The sequence below is a fragment of the Notamacropus eugenii genome, chromosome 3 (assembly GCF_028372415.1).
Source record: "Notamacropus eugenii isolate mMacEug1 chromosome 3, mMacEug1.pri_v2, whole genome shotgun sequence".
Taxonomy (NCBI): Eukaryota; Metazoa; Chordata; class Mammalia; order Diprotodontia; family Macropodidae; genus Notamacropus; species Notamacropus eugenii.
Window position 1 is genome coordinate 294,080,695 of NC_092874.1, and position 18,490 is coordinate 294,099,184.

At 39.7% G+C, this 18,490-nt stretch overlaps 1 protein-coding gene across 8 annotated transcripts in view; it reads right to left on the reverse strand.

Annotated features, from left to right (window-relative positions):
* CIMIP4 (ciliary microtubule inner protein 4) overlaps positions 1–18,490 on the reverse strand; it is a 42,615-nt gene that overhangs the window by 17,562 nt on the left and 6,563 nt on the right. For 5 of the 8 annotated variants that reach the window (XR_011977416.1, XM_072655956.1, XM_072655950.1 and 2 more), the window contains exon 3: positions 5,510–5,642. The exons of 2 other annotated variants lie outside the window; for them this stretch is intronic. Coding sequence is in view for 5 of the 6 variants with exons in the window: in XM_072655956.1 (XP_072512057.1) it covers positions 5,510–5,548 (39 nt within the window). In the remaining variant the exon portion in view is untranslated. Of the gene's footprint in view, positions 1–5,509; positions 5,643–7,984; positions 8,073–18,490 lie in introns of those variants that run through there. One more of the 8 variants, XM_072655952.1, reaches the window with a different exon arrangement.

Below are 18,490 nucleotides of genomic sequence, written 5' to 3' on the forward strand. Positions count from 1 at the left end.
CTCCAGCTCCCTCTTTTTTGGGAGAGAGATGAGGCAGTTGGGGTTAAGAGACTTGCCCAAGGTCACACAGCTAGCAAGTGTAAAGTGTCTGAGGCCACATTTTAACTCAGGTCCTCCTGACTCCAGGGCCACTGCTCCATTCACCGTACTACCTAACTGCCCCCAGTCTTCAGCTCTCTAACCACCTTGGCTACATGCTTTTCTACATGATTCAGCAGCCTAGGTTCTTCCTCAAATGATATGATGTGACCAGAGTAGAATATAAGGAGTTCAGCCATTTAACCTACATCTGGGACTGAAAGGGACCATGGACAGCAGCTGGGCCAATTCTCTCATTTTACAGATGAGGAAACTAACATGATTTGCCCAAGATCACACAATTAATATGTTCCTGAGGTAGGATTCAAACCCAGGTCTTCCTGATTCTAAGTCCAGTTCTTGAAGCACTACACTGTCTTTCTGTATTATTTTTCCCTATTTTAAATCAGCCCCAGGTCTCCCCAGGTGTGCTACAGTAATGCGATTGTCATCTCCAGTCAGAGATGACACTCTGCTCCCGTTCTCTTGCTACTGAGCTCAAGTCCAGTTGACTGATACTACCCTCTCTCCATCCTCCCTTCTCTTCCTCCCCCATCTCTTTCTCCCTTATCTCTTTTTATGTTTCTGTCTTTCTTTCTCATCTCCGTGTCTACGTTTGTCTCTCTTTCTCTGATTCTCTCAGTGTCTTTCTCTTCTCCTGTTTGTCTCCTATCTTTGTTTTTTTCTGTCTCCTTTCCTTTCTTTGACTCTGCTTCTCTTTCTCCCTCTTCCAGATAATAGTGTGCTTCAGATTTCTGTTTTACCTGCTCATCACATCACCTCTTATTTTAAATTAATCTCCACTGCCCTTTTCTAAGAAATAATAATTCAATACATCCAGCTCCCAACATGGTCTACAGTGTAGCTGCTACTAAGTTTGGATTCAGAAGACCTGGGTTCAAATCTTGTTTCTACCACTTGTTACCCAGAGGACCTTGAACAAACTAACTTCTCTCGGTCAGTTTCCTCAGTTGTCAAATAAGGGTGGCCCCAAAGGTCCCTTCTAGTTCTAAATTTAGAAGCTTCACCTTTCTCCTTCTAAGCTACCCTAGACTTTAGACTTCCTCCATAAGCTCTGCACACAGATGACATAGATGTTCTCTCTTTGAGTCTCATACAACATCAGGCTTCTACAAAGCAATAGCCTTGCATCCTTCATCTTCCTGATGCAGCTAATAATGTGATTCAGAATTCTTCTCCCCTTTCACTTTCTCCCTCCTGGAGATGACTTTCATTTTCCTTGACTTGACTTTTGCCTTTCCTCTTCCCCTTCATTTGCCCATTAGGATAGTTCTGTAGTCTGTGGATATTCTGCCTTTTTTCTTTTGATAATACCCAATCAAGGCAGAAAGAAAAAAAGAAAAGAAAGAAAGAAAGAAAGAAAGAAAGAAAGAAAGAAAGAAAGAAAGAGGAAGAAAGGAAGAAAGAAAGAAGGAAAGAGAAAGAAAGAAAGGAAAGGAAAGGAAGGAAGGGAAGAAAAAAGAAAGAAAAGAAGGAAAGAAAGAAAAGGAGGAAGACAAGAAGAAAGAAAAAAAAGAAGGGAAGGAAGGAAAGGAAGAAAGAAAAATGCCATGGAGTTCATATGCCCTTCCTCATTTGCCCATATAAAATGTACTTTCGTTAATCAAGTGGGAAGAGCATTTGTCTGGGTTCAAATCTCACCTCTGACATTCATTTCCTGTATGACCTTGGGCAAATCCCTCACTGTTCATGGGCCTCATTTTCCCCAACTGCACAACTAGGGGATGGGACCAGGTGATCTCTGAAGTCCATCTATGATTCACTGATCCTTTGAACCTCACTATTGTCCACCCACCACAAGCCCAACATTGTCATGATCACTATCTTTCCTAGTATACAGTCAAGAGAAACTTAGAGCGAAAGTGATCCTGGGCATCTCAACTCAAATAAGGATCATGCCAATACCTTAGCAAGTGAGAGGGGTTATGGTCCTGAAGATCAGACCTGGGAATTCAGATGCTCCTTTGTATATCTATCCCACAAATCCAGATCCCTTCCCTAAGCAGAAGAAGGTTTAGAAAGGAGGATTGGCACTCTCAGGCAAAACCCTTGCTTTCAATTCCCTGGATGTTCCCACTGAGAAGAAACCAGGCATATTGGTAATCTCTGCACCCCTAAGCCTGGGGACATTCAACCACCTTCAGTCCAGACTCCAAGGTCCTTTAGATGAGCCACTTCAATTCACTAGATAGATTTTATGGAAATGATTCTACTTCAGAGATGTTAAGTAATTTGTTTGAGGTCTATAGGCTAGTTAAATACTAAAATGAGCACTTAAATCCTAACTTCTTAACACTGAGTTCAGTGTTTCTTCTGTACTAACTGCTTCCTAATTCAGATTCAGCAGTTACAATGAATAGAGCCCTGAACTTGGAGTCATGGAATCTCAGTCTGAATCCTATCACTTATTCTCTGTGTCTCTTTGGCCAATTCATTTAATTCCTTAGGCCTCGGTTTCCTCCTCTGTAAAAATAAGGAGGATGGACTAGATCAGAGATATCAACCCACATGGGGACAGCAACACTCCCTAGTGTGGCCAGAACCAGATTAAACTGTAATTGGGAAGTATTTAATAAAATAAATTTAAAAATATAGTGAAATGTAATGTTCATATTTGGTTTTCAGTTGATATGCATCTGAAAGATCTGAATGTAGAGTTTCATGACCATTTTTCTATTTGAGTTTGCTATTACTATTCTATAGCTATAGTCCCCCCACTTTGGCAAAGCAGCCTGGAAAAGTACCTTCTCACATTTGTTCTTTGTGGGACAAGCTTGATTATTAGACCACCACAGCACTTAGTTTTGATTAGGGGTGAATGGTGGTGTTACTATTGAGAAAAGCAGGGTGTTAGAATGGAGGACATACTGACTGGGGGTGGCAAAGGATTTATTGCCTAATGCCTATGTAACCTTGAGGAAATCATCCTCTCTTGGCCTCAGTTCACTCCTCTGTAAAATGAGGGGGGTTGGACTAGTTGACATTTAAGATTTCTTTCAGATATAATTTATGATCCTATAAGAATTTTAAAACTAAACTAAATGATTTATGATTCTATAAGACTCTTAACACTGAATTAAACCAAGATAGGGCCTGTGAGGCAAGGGGAAATGAGGGTTCAAGGAGCTTTATTGATAACAGCTCTGTTGGATTTACTTATTTCCCTAGTTACTACTTGCCTGTGGTCAAAGTCTGGCCTGGCTCCTGCCTCGTTATCATCACTCTTTGGATTTTCTCTCCTAATCTCTCTAACTTCATCCCATATCAAGTCAGTTTGCCTTGTGATTCCCTTCTCTGGCCATATCTTGAACTGAGAATCTACTTATCATTCTGAGCGTGTTCTCCAACTGGGCAAAGGTGGGAAAATATGGGTGTAGAACATCTTGCATATACTATAAGACTTTGTATCTGGTGAGTACCCAGATGGCTCTAGAGGTGAAAGTGAGGCTGGCGACTTTGCATAGCCCTCCCTCACTTAAATCCAATTTACTTGCATGTCATGGCATCATGGTCCTCTTAGAGAACGAAAGCCAAGCAGCAGCATCTACATCATTGTTTCTTTTCTTTTTAATTCTTTGATCTGAGAGATTAGCTAAGGGGAGGGAGAAGGGATGCATTTGAAAAATAAAGCTGATGCCAATGCAAAAAATAGTAATAAAAATTTGAAAAAAATACCCCTCCCCCAAAGTCCTTGTAGCATTTTGGCAGCTGTTCCAACCCATCTGTTGGCTGTTTGGCCAAGTCTGAAGAACACTGCTTAGCTGACTGCCTAGTTGGCAAGTCCCTAAACTGGAGAAGAAAATGGATGGCCAAGAATTGCCAGTGTCTGTGAGGAGAGACCAACTCCAGAGAGACAAAAGAGACAACTAGGCCTCCAACAACCTGCCAGATTTCAGGGGAGCTGAGAATCTTTGGATTCTACTCCCTGCTCTGCTATTTATCACTTCCTTAATCTTGGGCAACTCTCTTCCCCTTCCAGGCTGATTGTAGAAAGAAATGGGTGGTCCTGGATGCTCTTGATGGGCCCTTGCAGCAATAAATCTATTATCCCATGATATAGGGGCTAGTGGGGGAGAGGGGAGCATGTAAGATTAACCCTTGGAGCCCAAAAGATGAGAACAAGCAAAAGCAGAGAAGAAAAACCAAAGGTCAAAGAAGAATTGATTTTACTGCTTCTGGGAGTGGTTCAGATGATGCAAAAGGTGAGAGGATTACTCAGTTTTCCTCCTGCTCTGTTTTCCCTACCAAGGAAAGGGATCTTTGGATTTGGGGAGGCTGACATTTACAATAACCACGGTGAACTGAAATCCATCATAATGGACATGATAGAGAAGATGTGTGCTCTTTTTGAAAAAAGCAAACCTACTATTTTAAAAGCATTTTCACATCCATTATAGTATTTGATTTCACAAATCTATGGTGAAGGAAATAAGGCCATGTGTGAATGCAAAATATATCATATTTATAGCTGAAAGCACCTCAAAATTCAGTCATAGGGTCATTAAAGATCCGATGGACAAGTTGGGGGTGGGGGACTTGTCACTGCAATGAAAAAAGGCCTTCTGGACATAACAGGGAAGTGAGCACAGCTCTGGGGTAGAAGGTGCTGGTGAGCATGGCTTGCTGGTGGGACAGTGTAGACATGCCCAATGGAGCACACAATGCAGGACTAAGAAGTATGGGAAATCAGAATGGTAGGATGGAGTCAGCTATTGGATGGCCAGGTTTGGGGGCACTGGAATGAAGACAATGAAAGATGTGTCTTAGGAAGACACATGGGGAGATGGGGAGAATTAATTTGGGAGAACAGCAATTAAGAAGGAAACAAGGAGGGCATTATATTGTAATTCATGGACTAATCCAGTAGTAACTGTAAGGGATGATTAAATTTTGGTTTCACAGAAATTATATGAAACGTGATTTGAAGTCATACTGGTGGCCAATGTCAGAGATTAAACTGATTGTAGGTGGAAAGACAGTGGGGGATGTTTGTTGGGGTGTAAGCTCAGTTCTCATGGGAACGGTCCTGGGCAGGTAAAAGTGAGGGCTTCTTGATTGCGAGCTCTCATGAGGCCCCCCAGGGAACAGCTAGGAATTGAGGTGTGAGACTCGAGCTTTCTTGTTTTTCCACCTCTTCTCAGTGGAAACTTGCTGGGGAGAGCATCCCACCCTTGAGATTGGTCTGTGGTCTGAGCACACCTTTTTGTTAATTAGCTAGGGGCTGAGAGCATGTACGGTATCCACATGTGAACTATGTGGCTGGGAGAACTTATATGGGGACAGGAAAGCCTGGGGAGAGGGGTTCCTTTCTCCTGGGGGGGTTCCTTTCTCCTCAAGGGGGGTTCCTTTCTCCTGGGGAAGAACTCGCCCTGCATGTGGACACGTAACTAAGATCCTGAATAAAGCTTACCCCTTTGTTTGACTCTGGAAGTCTCTTCTCTCTACACATTTATCTGGCCGGCCACTGAAGACCTGGAGATAGGTAAGATGACCTGGGCAGCCCACGGCAATTAGGCAGGGACAGATGTTGGCCACCAGATAATCTACAAAGGAGATTTGTTTTGAGAAAGCCTTTTCCTGTATATCAAAACAACTGCCTGGCCAGGTGCCTTTCAATAAGGATGAGGTCCATTAACCCAGACTCAATCTTAGATAATGGGACTTTTATCATTGATATCCTGAGTTCCAATCTTCAAACTCACCACTTTTGTCAATTTTCTTAGCAACTGAGAAAAATTCTTTCTCATGCTATCTGATACAGACAAATGGAGAAGAGACTAAGAGTATTTTTTGGCTTGGCGTTTCCTTTATCAAATAAGGAATAAAATATATGAAGATAAGAAGGGAGGGGGGATCGAAATATGGAAATGAGAAAATGTAATCGGGGAGTGGGGATTAGTGAATCCTGGAATGCTGACCAATGGGATTCAAGATGGGAAATTTGAATTAGGATGATTATGAAAGAGTTTTGTAATTGTCTTGAGATGTGTGCTTGTGTTTAGGAAGGGATTCTTTTTCACAAAAAGAAAAAAAGATTTTTATTTCATGTCATTTCTGATGGGGTACAAGCCCAAACCAAGACCTTTTCTGCTTGGATCAGGAGGACTTTTGTCTCATTTGTCTGAAGGGCCCTGGAAAGTCTGGCCTTGGAGAATGGGGGGGGGGGGGGAGTTCCTTGGATTCCCCTTCCATTTCTCCTGGGCCAGATACTCTTTATCTTCTATTTAGCATTCTTTTGATATTTCTCCCTTTGATTCTATTACCAATCACTCCCATCAGGATCCTCCCTGAGTTTGATCTATCTAGACCACCCCTGGGGTCTCAGACTAGCAGGCAACACCTGCTTCCAGCCCAGACCCTCCATTGTCTGATATTTCCTGATTGCCTCCAGCTGTTTCCAACTCTTGACCAGTCACCCCAGTCCTATTGAGGTCATCCTTGGACTTCTCCTTAAGAACCTCCCTAAAGCCCTCCTCCCATCACTCTAGACTACCAGACCACCCCCAGATCCCTCCTATAGTCTTTTTTGTATTTAAGTTCCATCTCACCTCCATGAAGGCGCTCAGATTCAATTCAGCTAAAATTCTATCTAGCTGAGATTCTATCTGGCCCACTTGTGAATACAAGCCTTACACATGCTTAGGCTCCTTAAAAGCCAACCCAACATGGCGAATCTTTAATAAACTTTGTTTTCCTTTGGCTTTAAGAAAGCTTGAGTTGAATTCATTTGAGTAGGACCCAGCATGTTGGTATTTCGGGGTCCCTCAGCACCCTTAAACCTCAACAATTTCTGATGGGTGACTTGGTCTTTTCTTCTAAATTCACTCATGGCCAGGTGGAATTCTTGGGAAAACAATTATTTCCCCCACAACTTACAGTCCCAGAGATGAATCTCTAATAACTGAGGGGTTTTTAACCTTGGATCCATAAACCTGCTTTGGGTTCATGTTTTTTAAACAAATGCATTGCAATATAAAGGATCAGCTAGGTGGTGAAGGATAGAATGCCTGGCAAGGAATTAGGAAGAATTCAAATCCAGCTGAATTCAATCCAGCCTCAGACACTTACTGTGTGACCCTGGGCAAGTCATTTAACCATGTTTGCCTCAGTTTCCTCATCTGTAAAATGATCTGGAGAAGGAAAGGGCAACCCAATTCAGGATCTTTGCTAAGAAAACTCCAAATGGGGTTACAAAGAGTCAGGCATGACTGAAATGACTGAACAATAATATTTCAATACAATTGTTTTCCTTTGTATTTTGTTATATGCATTTAAAAAAAAAAATTCTTCTACAAGGTTTCACTAGTTTGCCAAAGATCCATAGTACAAAAAGGCTTCAGAACTTCTGAAGTACATTTATTCCTACAAAGTCTCCAGGGATTCCCAATAGTACACTCTCTTTTGTTCCCATGTTCCCACCTAGGTTTTCCCTAGGAATATCAGTATTTTGCTGGAGCCCAAATTTCTCCACCCAAAGCACTCAGGTTAGCAAAACATCAAGATAACAGGCTTTACTTAGCTAGAAAAAAAAATGCAAAGACTCACACCCCTAAGCAGTCAGACAACTCTCCTTTGTGTAAGTTTCTCCCTTACAAATCAGCCTCTAGACTCTCAGTGGAGTCTCTCCCATTTTACATTCTAGGAAACCCAGGTGTCACAACTAATGTGTCACAGGGAGGACTTGAACTATGCATCTTTCAAACAGCAAAAAAATAAATAAGAAAAAGACCCCACCTAGTTTCTTCCTCTGTTAAAGTGTAGATGTGCGTGTCTTGGGGTGGGTGGAGCAGGACTCTTCTACATGACCTCAGGGATGGAAAGTGTCCCCTGAGTCAGGAAGTCCTGACTTGGTTATATCGTGACTGTGCAAAGTCAGCAGTCTCACCTGGTCCTCTGGGAGTCATTGGAGTCCAGTGTCCAGGTATGGATCTGGACAACTGGAAACACTCAGGGTATTGCACCCTTAACTGCAGGTGCCCTGCCCAAAAGAGAATGTAAATTTTAATCTCTGAAACTTTTTTGTTTTTGTTTTTTGTCTTAAAGACCAGCCCTTAACCCCAAATCACTGTGGTTCTCATTGATTGGCCAACAATAAGTCCCAGGCCAAAACCTACTTGATTCTTGTTTGGGTGGAGATAGGGTCAAAATGAATGAAATAACAATTACTTTGGTTTTGGCCAGGAGGGTCTCCACCTCCCAGATCTTTCTTTTTGTTTTAAAGGCTATTCTTTGACACTGTTCTTATAAAGCCTTTGTCTCTGAATAGTCTTTGCCTCAGTCAAACTGAGACCTGTTAAAGAAATTAGCTTGACAAGACCAAGGTCCCCCATAGCATCTGCAACAATCTCCAGTCAACTGGATTTATACTTGGTCACTGGACCCAGGTGGTTCTAGAAGAAAAAGTGAGGCTGGTGACTTTGCACTGCCCTTCCTCACTTAAATTCAATTCATTTGCATGTCATGGCATCACATCATGTTCCTCTTGGAGAAGGAAGGACAAACATCTAGCAAGCAACATTCTGACTATTTACTCCTAGTCAAGCCCCTTCTTCTCAGTGCCTCTAACCCAACCCTAAACAACTCTCCAAGACCAGAGGTTGGAGATCAAACACATACCCACTTTGATGGTGGCAATTCCTCACAGGGAGCTCAGATCCAATAAGAAAAAAGGAAAGAAAGCATTTGATAAATGGCTGCTCTGTGCCAGGCTCAGTAATGGGTACAGATCACACAAAGACAAAAATAAGTTAGTTCCTGTCCTGAAGGAGCTGCCATTTTACTGGAAAGAATGCAACAAAAACATGGGAAAATAAATACAGAATTTACAGAAATTAATATCAGGGTGAGGTTAGCACTGATAGCTTGGTGCTTCAAGGAAGGGTCTCTTCTCTCTCCCCCAGAAGATATTGCCTGAAATGAGCCCTGGAGGACAGTAGGATTTTTTGAAAGGAGAGGTAAGAGAGGTGGGGCAAAAACAAGATGGTGGAGTAGAAGGACAGATCTGTACAAGCTCTCCCCCCAAGAGCCCATAAAATACCTGTAAAAAATGACTCTAAACAAATTCTAGACCAGGAGAACCCACAAAACGACAGAATTAGAGAGATTTCCAGTCCAAGGCAGCCTGAAAGTCTGACAGGAAAGGTCTATCACACCATGCTCGGAGCACAGCCCATGGAGCCCAGCCAGCTTTGGCTTCGTGGCACTGGCAGGGACTTGCAAAGACAAGACTGGAGCAGCCTGTGGTGCAGAATCCTGGGCAGCAGTTGTGGTTCCCAGATCCCTCACCCCACAAATGCCAAAGACAGCTCCAAAGGTCAGTGAGAAAGCTTTTTCATCTGGGGGAGAAGGGATCAGGGTCCTCCCCTAGCCTTGGCCCCAGGCACAGCAGCAGTAGCAACGTCCATTTTTGGAGCCCTTGACCTAAAGATCCTGGGGGAATTGAGCTGGTGATCTGAATCTCAGCCTTGAGTGGCTGCCCTGGGGTGAGGAAGAGTGATGATATGGTGGAGCTGGTGGAGGCTTTGGAAAGGGAATTCTAATTACAGACCACAACACAGACAAGGAGAGGAGTAAACTCCTCTCTCTTGATTGTGCCACCTTGGAGGAACTGAGAACTTACAGATCCCTAGAGTATACCCACCTCTTGACAAAGGACTCAAAAGTCAAGTAACTGGCTGGGAAAATGCCCAAAAAAGGGGAAAAAAATAAAACTATAGAAGGTTACTTTCTTAGTGAACAGGAATTTTCTTCCATCCTTTCAGATGAGGAAGAACAATGCATGCCATTAGAGGAAGACATAAATGTCAAGGCTTCTACATCCAAAACCTCCAAAATAAATATGCAATGGTCTCAGGCCATGGAAGAGCTCAAAAAGGATTTTGAAAATCAAGTAAGATAGATGGAGGAAAAATTGGGAAGAGAAATGAGAGCGATGTAAGAAAATCATGAAAGGAGCTTGCTAAAGGAGACCCCAAAAAAATGCTGAAGAAATTAACATCTTTAAAAGTAGACTAACTCAAATGGCAAAAGAGGTCCCAAAAGCCAATAAGGAGAAGAATGCTTTAAAGAGCAGAATTAGTCAAATGGAAAAAGAGGTTCAAAAGCTCACTGAATAAAATAGTTCTTTCAAAATTAGAATGGAACAGATGGAAGATAATGACTTTATGAGAAACCAAGAAATTACACCTCAAAACCACAAAACCAAAAGAATGAAAAAAAATTGAAGATAATGTGAAATAGCTCATTGGAAAAACAACTGAACTGGAAAATAAATCCAGGAGAGAGAATTTAAAACTTATGGGACTACCTGAAAGTCATGATAAAAAAAAAAAAAAGAGCCTAGACATCATCTTTCATGAAATTATCAAGGAAAATTGTCCTGATATTCTAGAACCATAGGGTAAAATAAATATTGAAAGACTTCACCAATCACCTCCTAAAAGAGATCTGAAAAGAGAAACTCCTAGGAATATTGTAGACAAATTTCAGAGTTCTCCAGGTCAAGGAGAAAATATTTCAAGCAGCTAGAAAGAAATAATTTGAGTATTGTGGAAATACAATCAGGATAGTACAAGATCTAGCAGCTTCTACATTAAAGGATCAAAAGGTTTGGAATATGATATCCAGAAGTCAAAGGAACTAGAATTAAAATCAAGAATCACCTACCCAGCAAAACTGAGTATAATACTTCAGGGGAAAAAATGGTTATTCAATGAAATAGAGAACTTTCAAGCATTCTTGATGAAAAGACCAGAGCTGAATAGAAAATTTGACTTTCAAACACAAGAATCAAGAGAAGCATGAAAAGGTAAACAGGAAAGAAATCATAAGGGACTTACTACAATTGAACTATTTATATTCCTACATGGAAAGATAATATTTGTAACTCTTGAAACTTTTCTTAGTATTTGGGCAGTTGGAGGGATTACACATACACACACACACATATGTATAGACAGAGGACATGGAGTAGTTGAATAGGAAGGGATGATATCTAAAAAAATAAAATTAAGGAGTGAGAGAGGAATATATTGGGAGGAAAAAGGGAGAAATGGAATGGGATAAACTCTCTCTCATAAAAGAGGCAAGAAAAAGCTTTTTTCAATGGAGGAGAAAAGTGGGGAAGTCAGAGAGAAAAAGTGAAGCTTATTCTCATCACATTTGGCTTAAGGAGGGAATAACATGCACACTCAATTTGGTATGAAAATCTATCTTACACTACAGGAAAGTAGGGGAGAAAGGGAGAAGTGGGGTTGGGGGATGATAGAAGGGAGGGAAAATGGGAGGAAGGAGTAATTACAAGGACTTTTGAGGAGGGACAAGGTCAAAAGGGAGAATAGAATTAATGGGGGGGGGGCAGGATAGGATGGAGGGAAATATAGTTAGTCTTACACAACATGACTATTGTAGAAGTCTCTTGCAAAGCTGAACATATAAAGCCTATATTAAATTGCTTGCCTTCTCAGTGAGGATAGGTGAGGAGGAAGGAAGGGAGAAAAGTTGGAACTCAAAGTTTTAGAAACGAATGCTGAGAATTGTTCTTGCATGCAACTGGGAAATAAGCAATACAGGTAATGGGGTATAGAAATCTATCATGTGATTTCTGGTTCTGGGAGTCAAGAGTGTAGAGTGATGGGTAACTGCTATTTCCCCTCCCCTTGTTGACCTTGATCAGCCCAGAGATTATTTCCCCAGAAAAAACCCTGGAACAGTGAGAACAGCAGAAGGGGTAAACAAACTGCAGCATGGGAGGCTAGAAAGATCGCTAAGGAGGGTTGTTGCTCTTGCTGTGGTCAAAGGCGACCACAGCAAGGTGCAAGAACCAAGCTCTCCCAGACAGTCCCACTCAACAAACCGGGTAAAGATCCTGAACCCCAGGGGGTGAAGCCAGCAACTGCCAACTGCAGATGTGCCTCAGCACCCCAGTGGAATTGGGAAGACACTACCACAGAAAGCTGAGCTTTCATATGCTCTAGCTCAGCAGAGGAGCCTCTGGCATCCAGACCACCCCTCCCCCACACTGAACAAGCTACCTCCAGGGTAATTCCAGGGAAACCCAAAAAGACCTAACTGGCCTCTGCTTTCAAACACCAGCCAACTGAGCACCAGGTAAGCTGCAGCATTTAATTTCTAGCTGAAAGAACCAGAACACACACAGTCTCAAGTTTTAGGCAAAAGAATTGTAGGGCAGAGCTCCCTGTGCCACAGACACAGAGATCTATCTAAAAAGCCAGGTCAGCATTGAAACTGTACTCTCATCTGAAACTTCAGAAGAGAATTGTGAACTAATTGGAAGAACAAAGAGCCTTCTTGGAAGAGCTCTGGAACGATTTTAAAATCCAAATTAGAGAAATAGAAGAAAAATTGACCAATAAAAATATGAAGAAAAGAATTCACTGAAGAGAACAGCTCCTTAAAAAGGAAAATTGGACAAATGGAAAAGGAAATACAAAATCTAACTGGTGAAAATAACTCCTAAAAAGAAACAACTGGACAGATGGAAAAGGAGATACAAAAGTTACCCGAAGAAAACAATTTGATAAAAAATAGAATCAGGCAAGTAGAAGGTAATGAGACATCAAGAATCAGTCAAACAGAATCTAAAGGATGAAAAGATAGAAGAAAATATAAAATATCTAATTGGAAAAACAAATAGATCCAGGAGAGAAAAGGCTAAGGATTATTGGTCTACCAGAAAACCATGGTGAAAAAAAGAGCCTGGACAATATCATCCAAGAAATAATCAAGGAAAATTGCCCAGAAGTCCTAGGTTCAGAGGGCAAAATAGTCATCAAAAGAATCCACCATTCACTTCCTGAAAGGGATCCCAAACTAAAAACACCAAGCAATATTGTTGCCAAATTCCAGAACTATAAAGTGAAGGAGAAAATACTGCAGGCAGCCAGAAAGAAACAATTCAAATATGGAGGAAGTACAGTCAGAATCACACAGGACCTTGCAGCTTCTACATTAAAAGATCGAAGGAAATGGAATACGATATTCCATAAGGCAAAAGAGCTAGGACTACAACCAAGGATCAATCACCCAGCAAAGTTGAGCATAATATTCCAGGCAAGGAAATGGTTATTCAATGAAATAAGGGATTTCCAGACCTTCCTGATGAAAAAGCTAGAACTCAACGGAAAATTTGATCTTCAAACACAGGTCTCAAGAGAGGCATAAAAAGGTGAACAGAGGTAAAAAATTTGTTATACAATAGGGGGAAACTGTTTACATACTTATAAGAGAAGATGATACTTGTTAATCTTGAGAATTGTACATTTATTATGATATTTAAAAGGGACATACATAGATAGAGGGAGTGGGTATCAATTAAATGATGAGATGATAACAAATGTGACTTAAGGGTGCAAAGGGATTGTAATGGGAGATGTGAAAAGGAGGGGGCAAAAAAAATTAAATTCCATCACAGGAAGAAGCACAAAAATATATTACAGTAGAGGGAAAGAGGGTAGGAAGATGAGTGTTGTTTGAGAGGTACTGACTGGATTCAAGGAGGGTACAACAAACTCAGTTAAATACAGAAATACAATTAGCTCTATAGGCAGTAGGAGGGGAAGGCAGAAAGAAAAGGGAGGGGAGGCTAAAACGGAGGGAAGAAATAGTAAGGGAACAGGGGATTAAAAGGGAGAGGGGCTGAAAGAAAGGAGGGAAGACTGAGGGAGGTGGTGGTCAAAAATTAATTTGTTGGGGAGGGGAAGGAGGAAGGGAGAACTAAAAGCATAAACAAGGGGAAAGGGTATGGAGGGAAAGACACAAATAATAATCATAACTCTGAATGTGAATGGGATGAACTCTCCCATAAAATAGAGATTGATAGCAGAATGGATTAAAAACCATAACCCAACAATATGTTGTTTACAAGAAACACTTGAAAAGGGGAGACACATATAGCAGAATTTATTGTGTTTCAACTGATGTAAGAAAAGCAGGGGTAGCAATCCTAATCTCAGACAAAGCAAAAGCAGAAATAGATCTAATCAAAAGAGATAAAGAAGGAAACTATATTCTGCTAAAAGGTTCCATAGACAATGAGGTAATTTCATTATGAAACATATATGCTCCAAGTGCTATAGCATCCACATTCTTAGAGGGGAAGTTAAGGGAGTTACAGAAAGAAATAGACCACAAAACTATAATAGTGGGGGATCTCAACCTCCCCCTCTCTGAACTTGATAAATCTAACCTCAAAATAAACAAGAAAGAAGTTAAGGAGGTGAATAGAACTCTAGATGAGGTAGATATGATAGACATCTGGAGAAACTGAATGAGGATAGAAAGGAATACACCTTTTTCTCAGCAGTACATGGCACACATACAAAAACTGGCCATATACTAGGCTATAGAAACCTCGCAATCCAGTGCAAAAAGGCAGAGATAGTCAATGCATCCTTCTTAGATCATAATGCAATAAAACTTCTATGTAATCAAAGGCCATGGAAACATAAACCAAAAACTAATTAGAAACTAAACAATCTAATCTTAAAGAATGAGTGAGTTGAACAACAAATTATAGAAACAATCAGCAACTTCATTCAAGAGAATGACAATAATGAGACAACCTACCAAATTTTATGGGATACTGCAAAAGCAGTTCTTAGGGGAAGTTTTATATCTTTGGATGTCTACATGAATAAAATAGAGGAAGAGGAGATCAATAAATTGGGCATGCAGCTGAAAAAACTCAAAAAAGAACAAATTTAAAATCCCCAAGTAAATACCAAATTAGAAATACTGAAAACCAAAGGAGAGATTAATAAAATTGAAATTAAGAAAACTATTGAACTAATAAATAAAACTAGGAATTGGTTTTATGAAAAAAACCAAAAAAATTGATAAACTTTTGGTTAATTTGATTAAAAAAGAAAGAAGAAAACCAAATTACCAATATCACAAATGAAAAGGGTGAACTCACCTCCAATGAGGAGGAAATTAAAACAGTAATAAGAAATTACTTTGCCCAACTGTATGCCCATAAATTATACAATCTAAATGAGATGGATGATTATTTTAAAAGATACAAATTGCTCAGACTAACAGAAGAGGAAGCTGAATACTTAAATAATCCCATCTCAGAAAAAAGAAATTGAACAAGCCATCAATGAACTCCCTAGGAAAAAATCTCCAGGGCCAGATAGATTCACAAGTGAATTCTATCAAACATTTAAAGAACAGTTAATTCCAATACTATATAGACTATTTGGGAAAATTGGGGATGAAGAAGTCCTCCCAAAGTCTTTTTATGATACAAATATGGCTTTGATACTTAAACCAGGAAGAGGCAAAACAGAGAAAGAAAATTATAGACCAATTTCTCTAATGAATATAGATGCCAAAATTTTAAATAAGATTTTAACAGAAAGAATACAGCAACTAATCATGAGAATAATACACTATGATCAGGTAGGATTTATTCCAGGAACGCAGGGATGGTTCAATATTAGGAAAACTCAACATTATTGATCATATCAACAACAAAACTAACAGAAACCACATGATTATCTCAATAGATGCAGAAAAAACTTTTGACAAAATACAACACCCATTCCTATTGAAAATACTGGAGAATATAGGAATAAATGGAACTTTCCATAAAATAATAAGCTGTATCTTCCTAAAACCTTCAGCAAGCATTATACGCAATGGGGATAAGCTAGATGCATTCCCAATAAGACCAGGAGTGAAACAAGGATGGCCATTATCACCACTATTATTCAATATGGTACTAGAAAAGTTAGCTGTAACAATAAGAGAAGAAAAAGAAATGAAGGAATTAGAAAAGGCAAAGAAGAAACTAAGTTATCACTCTTTGCAGATGATATGATGATATACTTAGAGAATCCCAGAGAATCAAGTAAAAAACTACTTGAAATAATAAACAACTTTGGCAAAGTTGCAGGTTACAAAATAAACCCACACAAATTTTCCACATTTCTATATATTACTAACAAAGCCCAACAGCAAGAGATAGAAAGACAAATCCAATTTAAAGCTAGGGTAGAAATATTTTGGAGTCTATCTGCCAAAATAAACCCAGGGACCATATGAACACAATTACAAAACACTTTTCACACAAATAAAGTCAGATCTAAGTAAGTGGAAAAACATCAGTTGCTGGTGGGTGGGCCGAGTCAATATTATAAAAATGACAATTCTACCTAAATTAATTTACTTATTCAGTGCCATATTAATCAAGCTATCAGATAATTATTTTGTAGAGCTAGAAAAAATAATATCAAAATTCATCTGGAAGAACAAAAGGTCCAGAATATCAAGGGAACTAATGAAAAGAAATGCTAGGTGAAAAGAAATGGCCTAGCTCTACCAGATCTCAAATTATATTATAAAGCAGCAGTTGTCAAAACCATTTGGAACTGGCTAAGAAACAGAAGGGTAGACCAGTGGAATATGTTAGGTACACAAGACACAGTAGTCAATGAATATAGCAATGTACTGTTTGATAAACCCAAGGACCCCAGTTTCTCAGATAAGAACTCACTGTTCAACAAAAATTGCTGGAAAAACTGGATAGCAGTGTGGTGGAAACTAGGCATAGAGCAATTCCTGACACCATACACAAGAATAAAGTCCAAATGGGTACATGATCTAGGTATAAAGACTGATACTATAAACAAATTAGTGGAGCAAGGAATAGTGTTTTTATCAGATTTTATTTTGCACAAACAAACCCAATGCAACCAAGATTAGGAGGGAAGCAGAAAACTGGGAAAGAATTTTTGCAACTAGTGTCTGTGATAAAGGCCTCATTTCTAAAATATATAGAGAACTGAGTCAAATGTATAAGAATGCAGGTCATTCCGCAATTGATAAGTGGTTAAAGGATATGAACAGGCAGTTTCCAGAAGAAGAAATCAAAGCTATCTATAGTCATACGAAAAAATGCTCTAAATCACTATTGATCAGAGAGATGCAAATCAAAACAACTCTGAGATACCATATCACACCTATCAGATTGGCTAACATGACAAAACAGGAAGATGATAAATATTGGAGAAGATGTGGAAGAGTTGGAACACTAATTTATTGTTGGTGGAGCTGTGAGCTGATCCAGTCATTCTAGAGAGTAATTTGGAACTATGCCCAAAGAACTACAAAAATGTGCATACCCTTTGACCCAGCAATACCACTTCTAGGACTGTATCCCCAAGAGATCATAAAAATGGGAAAGGGTCTCACATGTACAAAAATATTTATAGCAGCACTCATTGTGGTGACAAAAACCTGGAAATCAAGGGGATACCCATCAATTATGGAATGGCTGAATAAATTGTAGTATATGAATGTAATGGAATACTATTGTGCTGTAAGAAATGATGAACACGAAGACTTCAGAGAGGCCTGGAAAGACGTATATGAACTGATGTTGACAGCAACAACCACAGTGTGTGAGGATTTTTTCCTGGTAGATTTAGAACTTCATTGCAATGCAAGGACTTAAAAAATTTCCAATGGTCTCTTAAGTCAAAATGCCTTCCACATCCAGAGAAAGAACTATGGAATTTGATCACAGAATGTAGCGGATCATTTTCTTCTGTATTATGCTTTGGTTTGTTTTACAATTTCTCCCATTCATTTTAACTCTTCTATGCAACTTGACTAAGGTGAAAATGTATTTAATAGGAATGTATGTGTTGAACCTATATAAAATTGTATGCCATCTCAGGGAGGGAATGTGGAGGTAGGAGGGAAGGAGGGTGAAGGAAAGAAAAAAATCTAAGATATGTGGAAGTGATTGTAGAACACTGAAAACAAATAAAATAAAAAGAAAAGAAAGAAAGAAAAGAAATCTATCTTGCTCTACAAGAAAAGAGAGAAAATGGGGATATGGGAAGGGAGGAGTATAATAGAAGGGAGGGCAGATTAGGGGAAGTGGCGATCAAAATGCATGATGTTTGGAGTGGGGGGAGGGGAGAGATAGGGAGAAAATTTGGAACTCAAAATTTTGTGGAAATGAATGTTGAAAACTAAAAATAAATAAATAAACATAAAAAAGAATAGAGACATAACTGTACAGTAAGGGAACAATGTTTCCCTAACTTCATGTCAGTTCTAGACTAAAGTTATGTAGATAGCCAATTGCTTTGGGCAAGACTTAAAGTCAACCAGGCAGGATATTCATACTGAGGAAATGAGTCAGGAGAATCCTATCTCACCTCATGCTAATAGTCATTCTCCCAGTCTTTACCATGAGAATGCCCCCTGCAGTTCATAGATGTAAAACCCCACAGTTTTGCTGGCACCATGAATCATTGGCTCAATAGCATTCCTTGATGATTGTGCCTAGAGTCAGACTTAAGAATCATATCAGTTAACAGTCCCATAAGGTCTTGAATAGCAAGTTCCAGTAGAC